At 42.6% G+C, this 16,575-nt stretch overlaps 1 protein-coding gene and 4 non-coding genes across 5 annotated transcripts; all 5 read left to right on the top strand.

The window, feature by feature from the left end:
* Positions 1-3,317: 3,317 nt before the first annotated feature.
* Positions 3,318-4,209, top strand: LOC132474456 (small ribosomal subunit protein uS17-like). The gene is made up of 4 exons (XM_060075177.1): positions 3,318-3,350; positions 3,439-3,579; positions 3,801-3,876; positions 4,151-4,209. Exons 1-4 carry the CDS (start codon positions 3,318-3,320, stop codon positions 4,207-4,209), a joined length of 309 nt encoding a protein of 102 aa, XP_059931160.1.
* Positions 3,653-3,735, top strand: LOC132453129 (small nucleolar RNA SNORD35). Its single transcript, XR_009524601.1, has one exon. It is a non-coding gene; the product is annotated as a small nucleolar RNA SNORD35 (small nucleolar RNA).
* Positions 3,922-4,004, top strand: LOC132453127 (small nucleolar RNA SNORD35). Its single transcript, XR_009524599.1, has one exon. It is a non-coding gene; the product is annotated as a small nucleolar RNA SNORD35 (small nucleolar RNA).
* A 320-nt stretch (positions 4,210-4,529) lies between the features above and the next one.
* Positions 4,530-4,610, top strand: LOC132453132 (small nucleolar RNA SNORD35). The gene has a single exon (XR_009524604.1). It is a non-coding gene; the product is annotated as a small nucleolar RNA SNORD35 (small nucleolar RNA).
* Positions 4,611-4,775: 165 nt separating this feature from the next.
* LOC132453126 (small nucleolar RNA SNORD35) lies at positions 4,776-4,858 on the top strand. The gene has a single exon (XR_009524598.1). It is a non-coding gene; the product is annotated as a small nucleolar RNA SNORD35 (small nucleolar RNA).
* The last annotated feature ends 11,717 nt before the right edge of the window (positions 4,859-16,575 follow it).

The raw sequence follows: 16,575 nt of genomic DNA, 5'->3' as shown, positions 1-16,575 counted from the left end.
TGACTATGGTTGTTGTTGCATGAATCCACAGGACCAGGATTGTATAGGTGTAGTTTTAATTCTGTCTGGAATGGGCAAGTTTTGATGGCATTTGGATTCTTGAGCAGTTGAACAATGATAAAACCATAGTACACTTATAAAATGTTAAATATATTTCTTCAAACTACAAAGTTAGTGGCATGTCTAGTAATGCACTTCCCCACACCATTAAAATGGTCTTGTGTTGAATTAATACGATATTAAGAGGTGCTAAAGACTTTACAGAAGTCCTGAAACACATCTGTTCACTGACTTTTGATACACCATAAGCTTTGAACTAAAATGAAACGAGGGTATGACTTTAATTTATCGGGTGTACGTCTACGGTAATTATGGGTATAAAAACGCACCAGCTGTATTTTGTAAGGATAACTGGTTGAGTGGCCATACTGTTCATTGTGACAAGGATAAATGGAGAGGTAGACTATTTTTTTCAGACCATTTCTAATTTTTTCAGACTATTTTAATACATTTTGTTTCTAAATTTGCTGGTTACATTTTGATATCTCAACTTGGGCATTCAGGTGTTATCGTGCAAGCTCATTATTTCAGTAATTCAACTTGGGTCATAGTAATGTATTATAAAGGCTCATTACATGCAAAGTACAATATTTTAAGCCTTTGTTTAACAACCATGGAAGACTGCTGAAGCGTCTTACCTGGTCTAAAGAAAAACAGTCTGTTGCTCAGCGGTGGATCAACGTCCTCTTGAGAGCCAATTTTGCATCTTTTTGGAAACCAAGGTCGCAGAGTGCAGGAAGAATGGAGAGGCACACAATCCAAGATGATTGAAGTCAAGTGTGAAGTTTCCGGAGTCTGTTGAACTGGAGAGCCATGTCATCTGATGGTGTTGCCTGGTCCATTTTGCTTTTAGTCCAGAGTCAACGCAGCCATTTACCAGGATGATTTTTAGCATCCTGGTCTTCCATAAAACCTTAGCAGTGCCACATGCTGATGGTGTCTATGCCACGCCGCATTGAGGCAGTTATTCATGCGAAAGGGGCCCAAACCAAGAAGTGAGCATGATTATACTTTTCAGAGGGCCGACATTTCTGTATTTAAAACACATTTTTTAATATTAATTTTATGTAATATTCTAATTTCCAGAGATTTTGAATTAGGGGTTTTCGTAAACCTTAATCATCAAACATTTTAACAAATAAAAGCGAAATATCTCAGTTCCATGTAATGAGTCTACTATATTCGTATCACCTTAAATTGAAATACTGAAATATATGAACTTTAGCACGAAAATCATTTTTTTTCGAGTTTCAACTGTAGGCCTACAGTACAATCCTCGGTTTGACGGCCTACCTCACGTAGGCAGCTTGTATTCAGAGACAACAATTTGTAGGGGTATGAATATCATAATTGCCTGGGAATTAAAGGGCCCTTCGTTAGCTCCTGACACTCTGCAGGATTCTCATAGAATATTAACATATTGATGCTGTCTATACGCTACGAAGTGACGGGCTGTTAGAGACATGTCAGAGTTCGATTAGAGAAGATGTGCTTCAAGAGTTAAAGGGGACTTATTATACCACCAGGTGTGAGTGTGATTAGCCTTACAAGCCGTTTCGAAAATCGGCCTAATATGACATCACTAGTGGGTGTGTCCACCTAGATCTGTGCTGGATAGATGAGCAATGTTTACTTCAGTCCACTGGGTAGGCTGGTAGATAGATCTATCCAGCACAGATCTAGGTGGACACACCCACTAGTGATGTCATATTAGGCAGATTTTCGAAACGGCTTGTAAGGCTAATCACACTCACACCTGGTGGTATAATAAGTCCCCTTTAAATTCTCAACAATCGTATTGCTCCTTTTGTGAAAGAACACAGCAATAACATAACTCAAACAATAAGTCAAACAATAAATAAGTCCCTTCATCTTTTTGCTGCAATAATTAGGCCTATATCGTCACATTGCTCACGGTAGATTACTAACACAACACAAGCATTTTGGCTAAGTGAAAGAACTTGTTTTCCTTGATGGTCACAGGCCTAAACACCTCAGAGATGAGAGGGTCAAGCATGCAGCCTGTCTCATGCGCTCAGACACCCCAGGGGCCTCATTTATCAAACGTACTTAGGCCCAGATTTGTGCGTAAGGAGTGCGTATAAATACGAACATTGTCACGCAAAGTATGGAACATACCAAAATGTACTTTTACTTAGGAGTGTACTGTAAACATAAGCACAACCCTGGCCATGCGTACGAACATAATCTAGTGGTAGAATAGCGATATTACAAGCAAAAAGCATAGCATTTAAGAGTGTCAACCTATATACATCCACATAGTCTATCTCCATGTTTTCCTTTAGTTAGAAAACATTAAATTACTCCGTTGTCTAATTTAAAACAGACAAGTTGGACTCAAACCCTATAATATACAGCTGAGAGAAATGTTTGAAATGTAGTGCAATGGCTCACTTGCGATTTTGAAGGCTTGGCAAACCATGCTTTCTGGAGGGAGCGCATTTTCAAAGATCGCTCTGATCTGCTTGGTGAGTTGCTGACGTCTCCCGCCTTTGGACGGTGACTCTTTTCTTGGCGTTAAGTTAAACGTCAAACCATTTTTTCAGATCCTACTGAATTAACTGCATCAGTCACCTTTTCCAGTGCAGCAAGCTTTCTTTTATTTGTAATTCCTCCTGCACTTAGCGAGCACTTATTTGCTTCACTCTCTTTGCCATTATAGCGGTGAGGGGGAAAAACACATTCACATGGTTGATAAAGGGATGCGTTCTGTGAGTGACCTCATTCTGCCTCATTCTCATCTTCAAACCGCATATCCCGGGTCGGGTCGCAGGGGCCAAAGTTCCAGCAGGGGGCCCCAGACTTCCCTTTCCTTGGTAGGGAAAGGGAAGTCTGTGGTAAGGAAGTGGAAGTCTGTGACCATATATGGTTGATTGGAGTCGTTTCAGAATGCATGGTTAATTGGAGGCGTGTCTGAATGCAAATGGTCTGAGCGTGCACGAGCATGGTACTTAAGAACAGGTGGGATTTATCAAGACAGGTTACTTACGGATGTGCTTAGTACTCCTTGGGCACGTTTGATAAATAGGCCTACAGATTTTTTTGTTCTTAAGCACTTCCTAAATTGAATTTGCAAAAGAAGCTGTGTTGAGATAGCCGCTAGCATAGTGACTTTCTTCAAAAACCAAGCCATGCCTAATTTATAATGACTATCAACATTTACATTTTGAACTTTATTGTACAGATAATTGAACTCCTATGTAAAATGTATCTAGGTAAAAACGATTTTGAGCCAAATGCCTCCCGAGTGTAACAAGCTGAGCCTATACGTGAAATGACCATAACATAGCGAGATCCATGTAGATTAATCATACTGAAGTCTGGAAACTAAGCTTGACGTTCCATCTTTCCTTTTAGACCGAGAAGGCTTACCAGAAGCAGCCCACCATCTTCCAGAACAAAAAGCGTGTGTTGGCTGCTGAAGGTGCCAAGGAGGCTAAAGAAAAGGTAACCCGCTGCTACAAAAATGCCGGGCTTCGCTTCAGAACCCCAAGAGCGGTAAAGTGTCTATAGTACGTATGCTAAGACAAATATCATCCCGCTATCTATTTATTTTTGATAAGATAAACTCTGCATATGATGTTTTCTCACGATGGTCTTCCTAGCCTATCTGGTGTTGACGATATTGCCTTTTGGCGTTGCTGATGCAGTCCATTAAGACAAACTGAACCAGTCTCCAATGTAAACTTTTGTTAAAGATTTGTGTTTGTCGTCTATAGGCTATTGACGGCACTTACATTGACAAGAAATGCCCCTTCACTGGAAACGTCTCCATCCGTGGCCGTATCCTCTCAGGTTTGTTACCACTTCAGCTATCTTATTTACAACTCAGCGGTGGTCTACAAATGATGTTTTCTCACGATGGTCTTCCTAGCCTTTTTGGTTTTGACGATAACGCCTTATGGCATTGCTGATGTAGTCCCTGGTTCTCCTCTATTGCTCTTTAAAATTCCAGTTTTGGAGTAATGGGATATGATCTCTAAGAGTAAAGTACTGCAATGAAGTGAACCAAATGTTTCTGCTATTAGGTTTCACTATGACCTTTTAATGGAGTTAATGTAACCTGCAGGCGTGGTGACCAAGATGAAGATGCAGAGGACCATCGTCATCAGACGTGACTTCTTTTGAGCGAAATGCGAGCTGAGCCTATACGTGAAATGACCATAACATAGCCAGCTCCATGTCAATTAATCATACCGAAGTCTGGAAACTAACCTTGACGTTCCATCTTTCCTTTTAGACCGAGAAGGCTTACCAGAAGCAGCCCACCATCTTCCAGAACAAAAAGCGTGTGTTGGCTGCTGAAGGTGCCAAGGAGGCTAAAGAAAAGGTCCCACGCTACTACAAAAATGCCGGGCTTGGCTTCAGAACCCCAAGAGAGGTAAAGTGTTTATAGTACGTATGCTAAGACGAATATCATCCCGCCATTTGTTTTATATGATAAACTCTGCATATGTTTTCTCACGATGGTCTTCCTAGCCTAGCTTGTGTTGACCACAATGCCTTTTTGGCGTTGCTGATGCAGTCCATTGAGACAAACTGAACCGAGTCTGAAATGTAAACTATTATTAAAGATCAATGATTGTCTTGCATTGACAATAAATTACACTTAAGTGGACACGTCTCCATCCGTGACCGTATCCTCCCAGGTTTGTTACCACTTCAGCTATCTTATTTACAACTCGGAGGTGGTCTACAAATGATGTTTTCTCACGATGGTCTTCCTAGCCTTTTTGGTTTTGACGATAACGCCTTATGGCATTGCTGATGTAGACCTGGGTATCCTCTACATTAGGCTACTCTCTATAGTTCCAGTTTTGGAGCAATGGGACATAATCTCTACGAGTAATGTACTGCAATGAAGTGTACCCTTTTTTTTTTTTTTCAGCATGACCTTTTAGAGAAGTTGTTGTAACCTGCAGGCCTGGTAAACAAGATGAGGATGCAGAGTACCGGCGTCATCAGCTGTGACTACTTGCGTTAGGCTACATTTGCAAGTACAAACGCTTTGAGAAGAGGCAAAAGAACATGTCTGTCAATCGCTCTCCCGCCTTGAGGTAAAAACTAATTTAAAGAATGCTACTCTACTATTTCACAATGTTCCGTATATTTACAGCTTTCTAAAGAAGACTACCATTTTTTACGACTGACTCTTTCTCATGGTGGCCTTCGCTCACAAGGCTTTGACGAATATGCCAATGCAGCTCAATTTTGTAAAAAGATGGATACAATTTCCAGTTTAACATACTTTAATTGTTCCATTTGCTGACTAAAAAGGATTCTGTTTTCAGGAATTTCATAGTTTGCGCTATAGTGATGGTTGGTGATCGAGTGCCGACCCCTACAAGACCGTGAGGATAAACGTCCTCAAGTGACCAAGGCTGCTGGAGCCAAGAAGCAGTTCTAGGTTCATGGAAGTGGAAATTAGAATTCTTACACAGTGGAGAATAAACCATTTTCTAACATGCTTTCTGTTTGCAATTCTTTATTTGCGTCATAAGCATTGGTTATGTTTGAAAAAAACCTATTGCTTTGACGATGATTGTTGAATGAACCCACAGGACTTGCATTGTATCGTTCTAATTCTGTCAGGAATTGACTTGTGTGTGTGGCTCAGTGAAGTGATAAGTTTTGTATAATCAATTTGCTACCAGAGAAATGCATTGCAAACTACAACTGTGCGTATCAGTATTTAGACAACTTCTTCACCCCAATAAAATGTGCTTGTAATAAGAATAAACACGACATTAAGGGGAGGCGCCAAAGACTTGACAAAATAGTCTCGCAACTACACCGCATCTGTCCAGTGCCATAGATCCCCCACCTTGTGCTGAAATGAGTAAGAACTGGAACCACCGAAAGCTAGGGTAAGATCTGGGGACCCCCCCCCCAACGTTTTTGGCTGGGGATTTGTAAAGAGATCGCATAGAGGTTGGATTTTAAAATGTCTGAACATTTAGAATTGGGTTTGAGAAGTATCAAAATGCAACTTTTCACTTTTCTACCGTCTACATTTTCATGATTATTCTGTTCTTAATTTACCATAAACGTGGTATCCTTGATGACAAATGGTCAAAGCTGCATCGCTGGCAATTTTGACCACGCAACTTGGACATAATTAATTTGCATAAATTCAGATGTAGCAACGAACGAAGAATGGAAAGTGTTTCTAAATGCCCGTTATCAACCCACGGTTTGACTGCGTTCTTCACGCAGGCAGCTTGCATTTAGAGACAATGTTCATGCATGCATGAAGTGTATTAACTACCTCATACAGCCAACAGATGGAGACAAATCACTGTTGGGGTATCATCTATTGTCACAGATACCCGCTTATTTAGCTCGGGAGCAAATGGTGACTTTGAACAATCACATCTTTCTTTCGCCCAATCTGCATATTGAGGAAGCAAATGAGCAGCACCTAATAAACACTGTTATTTCTACATACAATCATTGGCTGATTTACATGCATCACACATTGCATGAGATGGCAATCATTTGCATATATATATAATATTGCATAGGGTACATGAAAACGTTTTTTTCTAGGCCTTATATAAACAAAATAATTTGATCGCTGTCTTAACAAAAATATGAATGAAACAAAATACCAATCGGTGCAGTATGGCAACTCAAATTTCCGAATTATGACTGGGTCCTCAATTACTACCGATAGCTTGTCACCTGTTTTTCTCTTTTCTTAATTATTTCACAACCATCGACCAGTGACGCTCAACTTCCTCAGACAAATAATTACCATAACACCTCACCAGCATGAGGGTGCCCATGTTTAAATGCCCGTCTACTGTAAATGCATCTGCATTCTCATTTGCATTTGCCCTTCTTTTTTTCCCCACAACACATGAATATCATAATTGTCTGGGAATTAAAGGGCCCTTCGTTAGCTTGTGACGCTGTCTGCAGGATTCTCATATCGAATATTAACATAATGATGCTAACGTTATTGTTTATTTCCTTCCAAAGCCCCCAGTGTATCTGAACCCTACAGGAGTTAAGGGCAGTGCTAAACGTGTCAGGGTTCGTTTGGAGACGATGTGCTTCAAGAGTTCAATTCTCAACCATCTAATTGCTCCTTTTTGTGGAGCAATAACAATAGGTCAATCTTGTGTGTTATTGCAGAAAGAGATGAAAGAAAAAGTCCCTTCAACTTGTTGCTGCAATAATAATATAGTCACATATTGCTCACACTAGATTACTAACACAACAAAAGTAGTTTGGCTTTAAAGAGACAGAGCTTGTTTTCCTTGGTGGTCACAGGCCTATACATATCTATGCAGAGGTGAGGGGGTCAGGCTTAAGCAGTCTGTCTCATGCGCTGAAACTCCCCAGGAGGGCTACAGGACCTCTGTAGGGGGGGGGGGGGTGGGTCGGAGTGTGCTTCATAAATTGGCACTTGTCCGGTCAAAGATTCCCGTCCCTCAGTGCACATGGTATATTTTTTCGTTTCTTCTTTTAGACCAAAGCATTCAAGGAATATAATTGCCATACGGCAGCAGATGGTGTTTGTGATCTGCATTAGTGTATAATTTAGCATAAGTTAGGATAAGTCAGTGTATAAGTCAATCAGGTATTTTGTATGTGGCTATTTATTTCATTGATTACAATTAATTACAAACCCAACCAGAAAAGAAATAAAAAGTAGAAACTGGACACGATATTGTGCTGCTCCGTTTCAGAAAGTTCTAGAAAACTCAGACTGCAAGTATGGAACAGCGAATTTTGATCACAGAGTCCGTTCAAACCGAATTCAAATGTGTGGATCATTTTTAGCATGTCACCAGTCACCCTTCCATGGGCTGGTCCCCCCCGCCCTTCATCAAACACCCATTCCAATTCTCCACGGTGCTGACACGGTTCACAGTTAACCTGATGCCGGCCCGCTGTCTCCTGTCTCCTGTTTCTGCTTAAAAGCGTAACTTTTTCCATTTGGATAAAAGTAGACTAACGGCTACGATGATTAAGACTCAACGGACCATCAGCACAAAGTCTGTGACCCCTGCCAGACCCCCCCCCCCCTACCCCGCCCCCCCCAACCCACTAAGGTCAAGGCAAGGGGCGGGTGTGTTTCCACTGTGCCACAAAGAACAGTGGGTCAACAGTGCTGCTTTGGCCCCGACTAGACTGAGACGAGTGTTTGGAAATGAAATGAATATTCATGCAATCATATAATTGGGTTTTGTTCGTACGGTCCTCCAAACGGAATCCAGTTCTGTTCAACCGAGCCACGGTCAATCAAGTAGCGTTCATCGAGTAATTAGTCTACAAATGGAGCTCAAGTTATTTTCCGATAAGACTAGTGATGTCCTCAGATTAGTTAGCACACATGTTTGAGTTTACAAGTCGTCGAATGTTGAATTGGACGGTTGCTTCGGTGATGCCTCGTCGCCAGCAGGGACTCATCTGTCATCCTTTTTTATTATCTGTTTGTGTTGAAGCTGAGCTGAACGCCTATTCTGGTCGTAGGCGGCGTGCCGTCCCCTGTCCCCCCCCCGGATTCCACAGCCCTCACCACCATGTTTACTCACTGTCTCGGAGCACGCCGGTGGGCATGCTCACTCTGTGTGTCTAACGACAGGGCTGTTAGCTCAGAGGGTTAGCCCCTCCCCGCAGGCCGCGTAATGGTTCGCTATCAAAACACACAGCCGTATGGTGGCCCAGCAGGGGGGAGGCGTGACCCCCACCACTCCCATGTTAGGACCCTGTTTGGAGACTGCCAGCAATGACATCCGCCATGCAATGATGAGCTGAACAGATGGGAGCGGATTATTCTGTCTGTGTCGTGGATACCAGATATAAACCATCCCTGATTCTCAAGCATGGTTAGTGGTGGATACCAGATCTATGCCATCTCTGATTGTAAATCCGTTGTGTCCAAATTAATATACCTAATGGCTAATAGCACTATGGCTGTGATCTCGAAGTGGCATCACAAAGATGTCTGTTTTGTTCTCTTTATTGACCCTTTTGGCATAAGTTTTTGCAGACACCCAGTTTGTAACTTTCATAATGCTGCAAATGCAAGGGATCTCATCAGTGGGCTGTAGGCTCTATCACCATTGCGTGACCTCAATTGTGATAGATGGTCACTTAGTCACTCACTCACTCACTCAGTCATTTAGTTACATGAAAACCCTTGAGATTGCCACTCTAGCTGTAATATTTCCAACCATCTATATGCATATATACATAAATCCCTTTTATACCTGGCATTGTGTTTGTGTTTTTGCCTATCTAATTTAAATCAGATAGCCGATTGACCCAAAATGCATATTAAGGCCAAGTGTAAAGGGGTCATACTAGTGGCAGCAACCAATTGTCATATTTGAGCATATCTTAACCAATTGCAATAATAATAATAACTTTATTTTGTTCTTTTGTTTACATTTTTTTATTAAATAATTAAAGCAGTTAAAACAGTTAAAAAGATTAGGTTCAGCTTTTTATTTATGGCTTCTCTGATTCTACATTTGCAACGTGATATGGCAGAAGAGCAAAAATAAAAAATAAAAAAGTATTAAAGTCAGCAATATCAAGTAGCCGTCTTGCGTAACAGTGTCCTCCACCAGCAACCCAGAGAGCCATAGGTCAGCCCAGGGTCATTCTCCACACATATGGACAAGCCATCAGGCCTTTAGCAAGCCCAGAGTCTACCAGCATGCATGTTTTAAACCATTAAACGGAACAGGATACCATTAAATGAAAAGGAAAAACGATATTGTCCACACAATACTGTATTTATAGCCAAATAAATAGTGATGGATTATAATATTGTGTTTTTGTTATCGACAATGTGGACTGTGTAAGAGGGGTGTGTTGATGAGTAGTGGACGGACAGCATATCAAGATATATGGCATTGGGGTGTTAGGGATGGTTATCAGTGTCTGGTGTCGGGAATATCCCCCTTGCAGTTTCTTAACTGATTCAAAGTGATTCTGCAGATGTGGCTGCAGTTCTTTACTTTTCACATTACTAAAGCCATATCAAATTGAATTGGATCATGTTTCTCTTAAATCTGTAAAAGTATTAAAAAACGAATCAAAACATGTTTTTTTAACACATATCCATTAAGCGAAGACACAGTTGAAAGCTGTAAATTATTCAAAATTGTTATCTCTAGTATTCCCATCAAGGATTATTTAAGTGCAAATAAGCAAAAATGTACAACCCCTTCCTAAACATTCCCTGTAACCTCATGAAATGACCAGAGAACCTTTAACGACCAGAGAACCCCTCCCCCATCGTCTTCTTAATCAGTTCTCCAGCAATGTTCCCACCAACGTTCTCTCCTTTAATGTGATCCTCTGGGTGGATGGCCAGCGACGTGCACACCAGTGGTCTGGCGTGTGCAGGGCTGTCCGACAGCTCCCCGTATCCTCCGCCGCTGGCGCTGGATCAAAGCCTGCGGCGGCGCCTCGGCAGAGAGGGGGTGGGTCAGGGCGGAGGGGAGGGTGGTTGCATGGCGTGCGGCAGTCCTCTCAGGTTGAATGCGAACCATCCCTCGGTCACGGCTGCCATTGGGAACATCGCGCGGCCAGGGCCTTTGATGACGGATGGGCTTCCCGCCGGGGCTCCCGAATAGCTCCGCTCTGATCCAAAATGGCGGGCTCTCCTAAACCCTTCGAGTTCACAGATCCTTTTTGTTTTCAGCGGTCTTCATGCATGATGCCAGGTGACTCATGTGGTGGTCAAAGAGGACACGCATCTGACCCGTATTGAGCGATTAACCATGCTCAACAAATTATGATTCCAGTGCATCATGGGTAAATCAAACAAGACTCTCCACCCCCCCCCCCCCAGACACACACACACACGACATCACTTCATCAAAGATAGGCATTTCCCCTATGCTCTAGATTTCCCTAGTCCTCGTGTCGCGTTCCGCTCTCCAAGTACAACACTTAAAGCCATGACAAAGGGGACGTTTTCAAAGTGCCACAATGCGCTTCCGCGTCGAACATAACGTAACAGGAGACACCCGACAGCGACGCCCTACAGCAACAGCCCAGCAAGTATCGAACCAAGCCAAGGCCAGGGGGGGTGGGGGGAGGGGGAAGAAGTCTCCCTCGGCAGATGGCGAGGCCGGGCCCCTGGGGGACCCGGAAGGCAACGCTACACCCTGAGACCCGGATACCTAATCGGGGCCCCTAGTGAGGCTCTCACCTGCTGCCACGGCCCCTGACAATGTTATCTCCTGTGATCTGGGCCATTGTAGCTGTCCTGCTGGTGATAATGATGGTAGAGACAGAGAGAGAGAGAGAGAGAGAGAGAGAGAGAGAGAGAGAGAGAGAGAGAGAGAGAGAGAGAGAGAGAGAGAGTGGATGAGAGAGATAGAAAGAGAGAGTGAGCATTGGTGAGGTTTACAGTGGCTCCGGGTCCCTCGAGAGCCACAAGACCATGGGAACCGCAGGGCGGACAGTCTCTCAATATCTCACCTCCCCATCTCATGTGCCCCGCACTGTGGGGTCAGAAGTGGGTACTGTCCTGCTGCACATGGATGGAACAAGAAAAGTGGCAAGTGGTCTTTTGGGGTTTTGGGTTTTGTGATAATCGACGTGAAGGTCTGTTGGTTCTTTCTGGGTGGCTCCGTTTATTTCAATTGATGCAAAGCATGGCAGGAACGTTGTATTACGGTTGTCTGCATGGCTCGGCGGTGCTGATGCATGTACTCAGAGGTGAATTCGTGAATGAGTGTTTTTATTTTAATTTATTTATTTTGTTTTTTTTCCAGCATATAACTTTTTTTTTTACAATCAATTAGAGTAATCAATCAATCAATCAACCAATAAAGCACTTTACAGAATGACTCAATCACCCAATTAGCCAGATGGAAAAAAACATTAGTCCATTGCTTGTTCACCTTTGTTCCTTCATGTGTTATTGGTTATAGTGTTCAATGCCTTCTCTCACATCATTCACCCAAAAAAGATTTTGTTTATCGCAATCAGGACATTGTATCTGGTTTGTATATTCATCTTAACAGTCCAAGCAAAATTAACACTAATAGAGACTAATAGAAATAAATATATTTTCAATGCTACATTGTCTAATTGTGTTCAACAAAAATGACCGATGCAAACATGCTCCTATGCTCTTGATGTGAGCCGTGATGAGTGTTGATGTGTCCGTGATGAGTCCCAGGAACCAGGTCCCTGAACCCCTGTGTCCTTAAGTCATGTCATGTCACCCAGGTATATCACCTGTTGGTCGGCTACATGCTAAGGTTAGTCTTGAATAAAGGGGAAACGCTGTTGTGCTTACCGATAGTGAGCATAAAGGCAAGGAATGGGTGATCGCTATCCGATCCGAAGCCAAGAGTATCTTCTTTCTCAAGCCGTCCGGGCGGGAGGCAGGCCAGGAGGGATCAAATGGGGATCGCGCACCGTGTCATTCTGTTGGGGAACACGCCGTCTCCATGCAATGCAAACACTGCTCTTTGTTTGATGTAGCCTATATGTATCACGTTCAATTCAATTCAACTTTAATTGCATCATACAATTTCATGCAAAGATATGTAGTTCAGAGTGTTACGTAGTTCATTGTAACAAGAATGAGGAACATAATCAGAAAAACACTGCAGGTTTTTGTGCAGGTAGATGTTAACTTATGGCTAAGTTATTAAGTTATTATTAGAAGATGGCGATATTCCCTTCCATGATCAAGTCATCAAGTAGTACTCTCAGACAATGCCAATGACACTAGAGAGAAAAGGATGAGTGGATGACATGGTGAGAACATCTTTCAAACTCAATAACAGCAAAAATCTCAAGCAGTCACTAGTGAGGAAAATGACTGCTCTATTTTCTCCAACAAACGCAAACTTTAGAACATCATATCTGAAAAAAGATTGTATCTCTAGGACCACCGACTAATAGCCAGGAATGAAAACAACATTGCTTTCGTGCATTTTGGAGCCAATTTAGTGCAGACAGCTATTCATTATTTGAATGTTGCTTTATATATGCACACTTTGAAGGAAAGACAGCAGAATAGTAAGTAGGTTTGTTCCTATTAGACAGTTAATGCTACCACAACTCCTCACTGGAATGCAGTATTTAAGTAAAAGGTGAATAATTATAAAAAGAATAACATTTTGCTAGAAATTCCACATTTTCTGCAATTGTCCAACAATCATCTCATGTAACCGAGAAAAGAAATACAGGCAGGCAACCAGCTTCTGAATGGAGGTTGTCCTGCAAGGAGAACAATCCAAAAGGTATAACACAGGACCATGTGCACGACTGGCAACGAATAGCCACAGTATACCATTGCAAGAGAGAGCTGTGTGGATATCATGTCATCTTGTTTATTTTTGCATGTCATCAAAGCGGTTTCCTCAACAGTGTCCTCAGAACTATTCAGTTTCAGCCACATTGCTTTGTTTTCCTGTGAAGTTATCAAGCGGAAAATATGACTCATAAAAGCACACACGGACATAAATAAAGTCAACACTGAAGTCTGGCCTAATGTCTTGTGTGTTGACGACAAAGTAAACGTCCCCTACTGGTGCGCCTGATGCCATCAGGGATCTAGTAAATGCACTCAGTGAAGAGATTACTAGCGTTGAACTCTATAGGCAAACAAGCTAGCCAGGCAAATTCAAGCCACATGCTGGTGTTGATATAGCTTGTGTGACATAAACTGTACTCAAAATTTGTTGACGTTGGATGACTTTGTATGTGATCAAATAAAAGAAACAGTCGGAAGTTCAATCGTTTTAGCTGTGCTGATTCCGGGAAGCTGTGTTGACCTTAGATTGGTGAAATCCACTTTTTTTTATAATCAGTATAATAAATGTAATGTAGTAATGGTGCGTTTTTTATTATTTTATATTGCGGTATTTGGCAGCAGCTTGCAATGTAGGAAACGTAAGTTAGCATTGTGTGGTTTGTGATATGACGGCATTGTAGATATGATATAATTTAACATAATTTAGTGTGCCACGATATGACGTGATAGGGCAGGGCTAATATGATATGATGACATGATATTATGACATGGCATGACGTATAAAATAGATGTATCAAACTGTATCCTGTTTCCCCTATACTAGTCTTTTAAGCTTATGCATCATATAATTTGCTATCACATAGAAGAACTATTCCTAATTGCAGTCCTATCTATTATCCTTCCCATGGTGCTGTTTGTATTTCTGGAATTAGCAGCATCCTCTAGGTCAGACGAGAACACCGCTTCCCAGAACATCTCCTCTTTGGGATGCTCTTATTAATTCCCCCATTATTAACTCATGCGCAAACATGGTCTCTGAGTGTTCTCGGATTATCAACTCATTTCCACTCATTTTTTGGATGTGTTCCGAAGCTTATTTATTCTCTTTCCCTCGCCCCGACCCGCCAACATGTGCGCCGATGACTATCAAGCTCCCGTGGCAACGGCCCAATCGCAACAAACCACGAAGCGCTTGAGCAAATGCACTTTAATGTTATCACTAGATGTGTGTGTGTGTGTGTGTGTGTGTGTGTGTGTGTGTGTGTGTGTGTGTGTGTGTGTGTGTGTGTGTGTGTGTGTGTGTGTGTGTGTGTGGTTGGGGGGGGGGGGGGGGACAGTGGATATCTGTGATTTTTAGCAGCCCCTTGGGTGAGGGTTGTGGGTGAGTGGGAGGTGGGTGGGCTGGAGGGAGAGTCCCACCCGGGAGCTGTGGAGAGGAAGCAGGGCTGTATCGGAGGTCAGAGTTGGGTGGCTTGCGTCCCACTCTCTGTTTACCCCCGGCTTCTTCCATTCCCCCATCACACATCAACACACAGGCAAACAACGGGATCTGTGTGCAGGGACAATGTCCAGGGACACATCCCGAAAAATACACTGAATAGTGTTTTGTAAGAGTCTCTCCCTCTCGCTTTTTTCTCTCTCTCTCTCTCTCTCTCTCTCTCTCTCTCTCTCTCTCTCCCTTTCTCTCTCTCCCTCTCTCTCTCTCTCTCTCTCTCTCTCTCTCTCTCTCTCTCTCTCTCTCTCTCTCTCTCTCTCCATCCTCTTCATTCAATTCAGTACAGCTTTATCTTTCTCCTTGCTTTATGATGTGAAGCAAGATATAAAGATCAAGAAAAAGTATGAATCTCAAAGGACATCCTTTCATTGACAATACTGGGCAATGAAGATGAACATGGGACTATATTAAGAGTGTTAAAGTTAATATGATATAATCAACTTATATGTGAGGTCCAAAAGAGTGGATCAACGCATAGCGTCTCGTGGGAAAGTTGGATAGACTGTCCATTTTAGAAATTCCATATTTTTCCTTAATTAAGAACACTACGGGTCCTGGAAATCTGCACCGATTTTAATGCATTTAGATGTCGTTTCCTTTATGGTCTTGTTTTGGTTACCAAAAGTGAAAAAAAGTCCCCTCTGGTTAAATATATCTTTGGATTAGAATACATGTCCTCCTTGTGAAAGGTTGTCTTGAATACTGGCTACAAGAGGGACCAGCCAATAATAGAACTCATAGTAAACATGACACTGCTGAAGTTGAAGTTTCCTCATTAGACAAATCATAATATGGCTTTTTTTCACATCCTTTCCGGCATCATGTAAAAAAAATCTATTAGTTTCCAACAACAGCAGTGACATCAAAGGAAAACAATCTCCACCATGTCCTTATATGGGACACTGCAAAACAGCGGTGGTCTCGATGCACACAAGCTACAAATAAAGACTGGATGTCCCCTGTGCGGTTAGCAGCATGAGGGCCAGCCAGGTCATACTTTAGCACCCCCCCCCCCCCCCCCCCCCCCCCCACACTCCACTCAACCCCCTTAGCCCCAACCTCCTGTCCTCGTGCGTTTGTGATCAGATCTCTGAACTCCGGAAATGAGCATCTTTTCCGGAAATACCACCAGACACAATGGATGTCAAAAGGTGAAGACCCCTTCCTGGTAATCAGGAGAGGGGAGGCAGGGCCGGGGGGAGATGTGAGGGGGAAACGCCGGCTCCGCCCTAACCTGTGGTGGACACACACTGGTGATGAAGGTGCTCTTTGTTGTGGTTCGCGGAGGAAAAAACACGAACCAGGACAAAGGTTCTGTCCTCCGGGAAGGGTGTCCGCAAGCTCCGTCGATTGATCATTCCAAAATGTGTTTCTTTAGGACAATTAATTCATAAACATGGCACAAAATGTACCATTCCTCTGTCAACGAGATGCAGGGATATCTCAAGATTTCTGCAGACATGGAGTTGTTTGGCTATGAACACTGTTGTGCTAGGTTGTTTGATTGGGTCATGATTTGCCTCATAGGGGGGCCTTGGACAGAATTCTCCCCTCCAAGGGGTCCCTGGCCTGAAAAAGTTTAAAAGCCCCCTCGTTAAGACAATCTAAACATTATGCCTGAGTATTCATAACTGGAATGCAGCCATTGTGAAAAAAATCGACCCTCATATTTTCACCGTATTGGGTGTACCGTGTATAATTTCTTGGAAAGACATATTTAGAAATCATTAGACGTTCAACTTATGTGACC

The sequence above is a fragment of the Gadus macrocephalus genome, chromosome 2 (genome assembly GCF_031168955.1).
Source record: "Gadus macrocephalus chromosome 2, ASM3116895v1".
Taxonomy (NCBI): Eukaryota; Metazoa; Chordata; class Actinopteri; order Gadiformes; family Gadidae; genus Gadus; species Gadus macrocephalus.
The sequence above is the reverse complement of the archived record's forward strand: the minus strand, read 5'-3'. Positions and strand labels throughout refer to the sequence as shown.

What these genes read in the sequence shown, in the direction of transcription:
- LOC132474456 (XM_060075177.1), top strand. Translation starts at nt 3,318, where the DNA reads ATGCCTCCCGAGTGTAACAAGCTGAGCCTATAC. An exon ending in GTAACAAGCTGAGCCTATAC is followed by an intron (nt 3,351 to 3,438) that starts GTGAAATGACCA and finishes CTTTCCTTTTAG; the next exon opens with ACCGAGAAGGCTTACCAGAA. An exon ending in GCTTCAGAACCCCAAGAGCG is followed by an intron (nt 3,580 to 3,800) that starts GTAAAGTGTCTA and finishes TGTCGTCTATAG; the next exon opens with GCTATTGACGGCACTTACAT.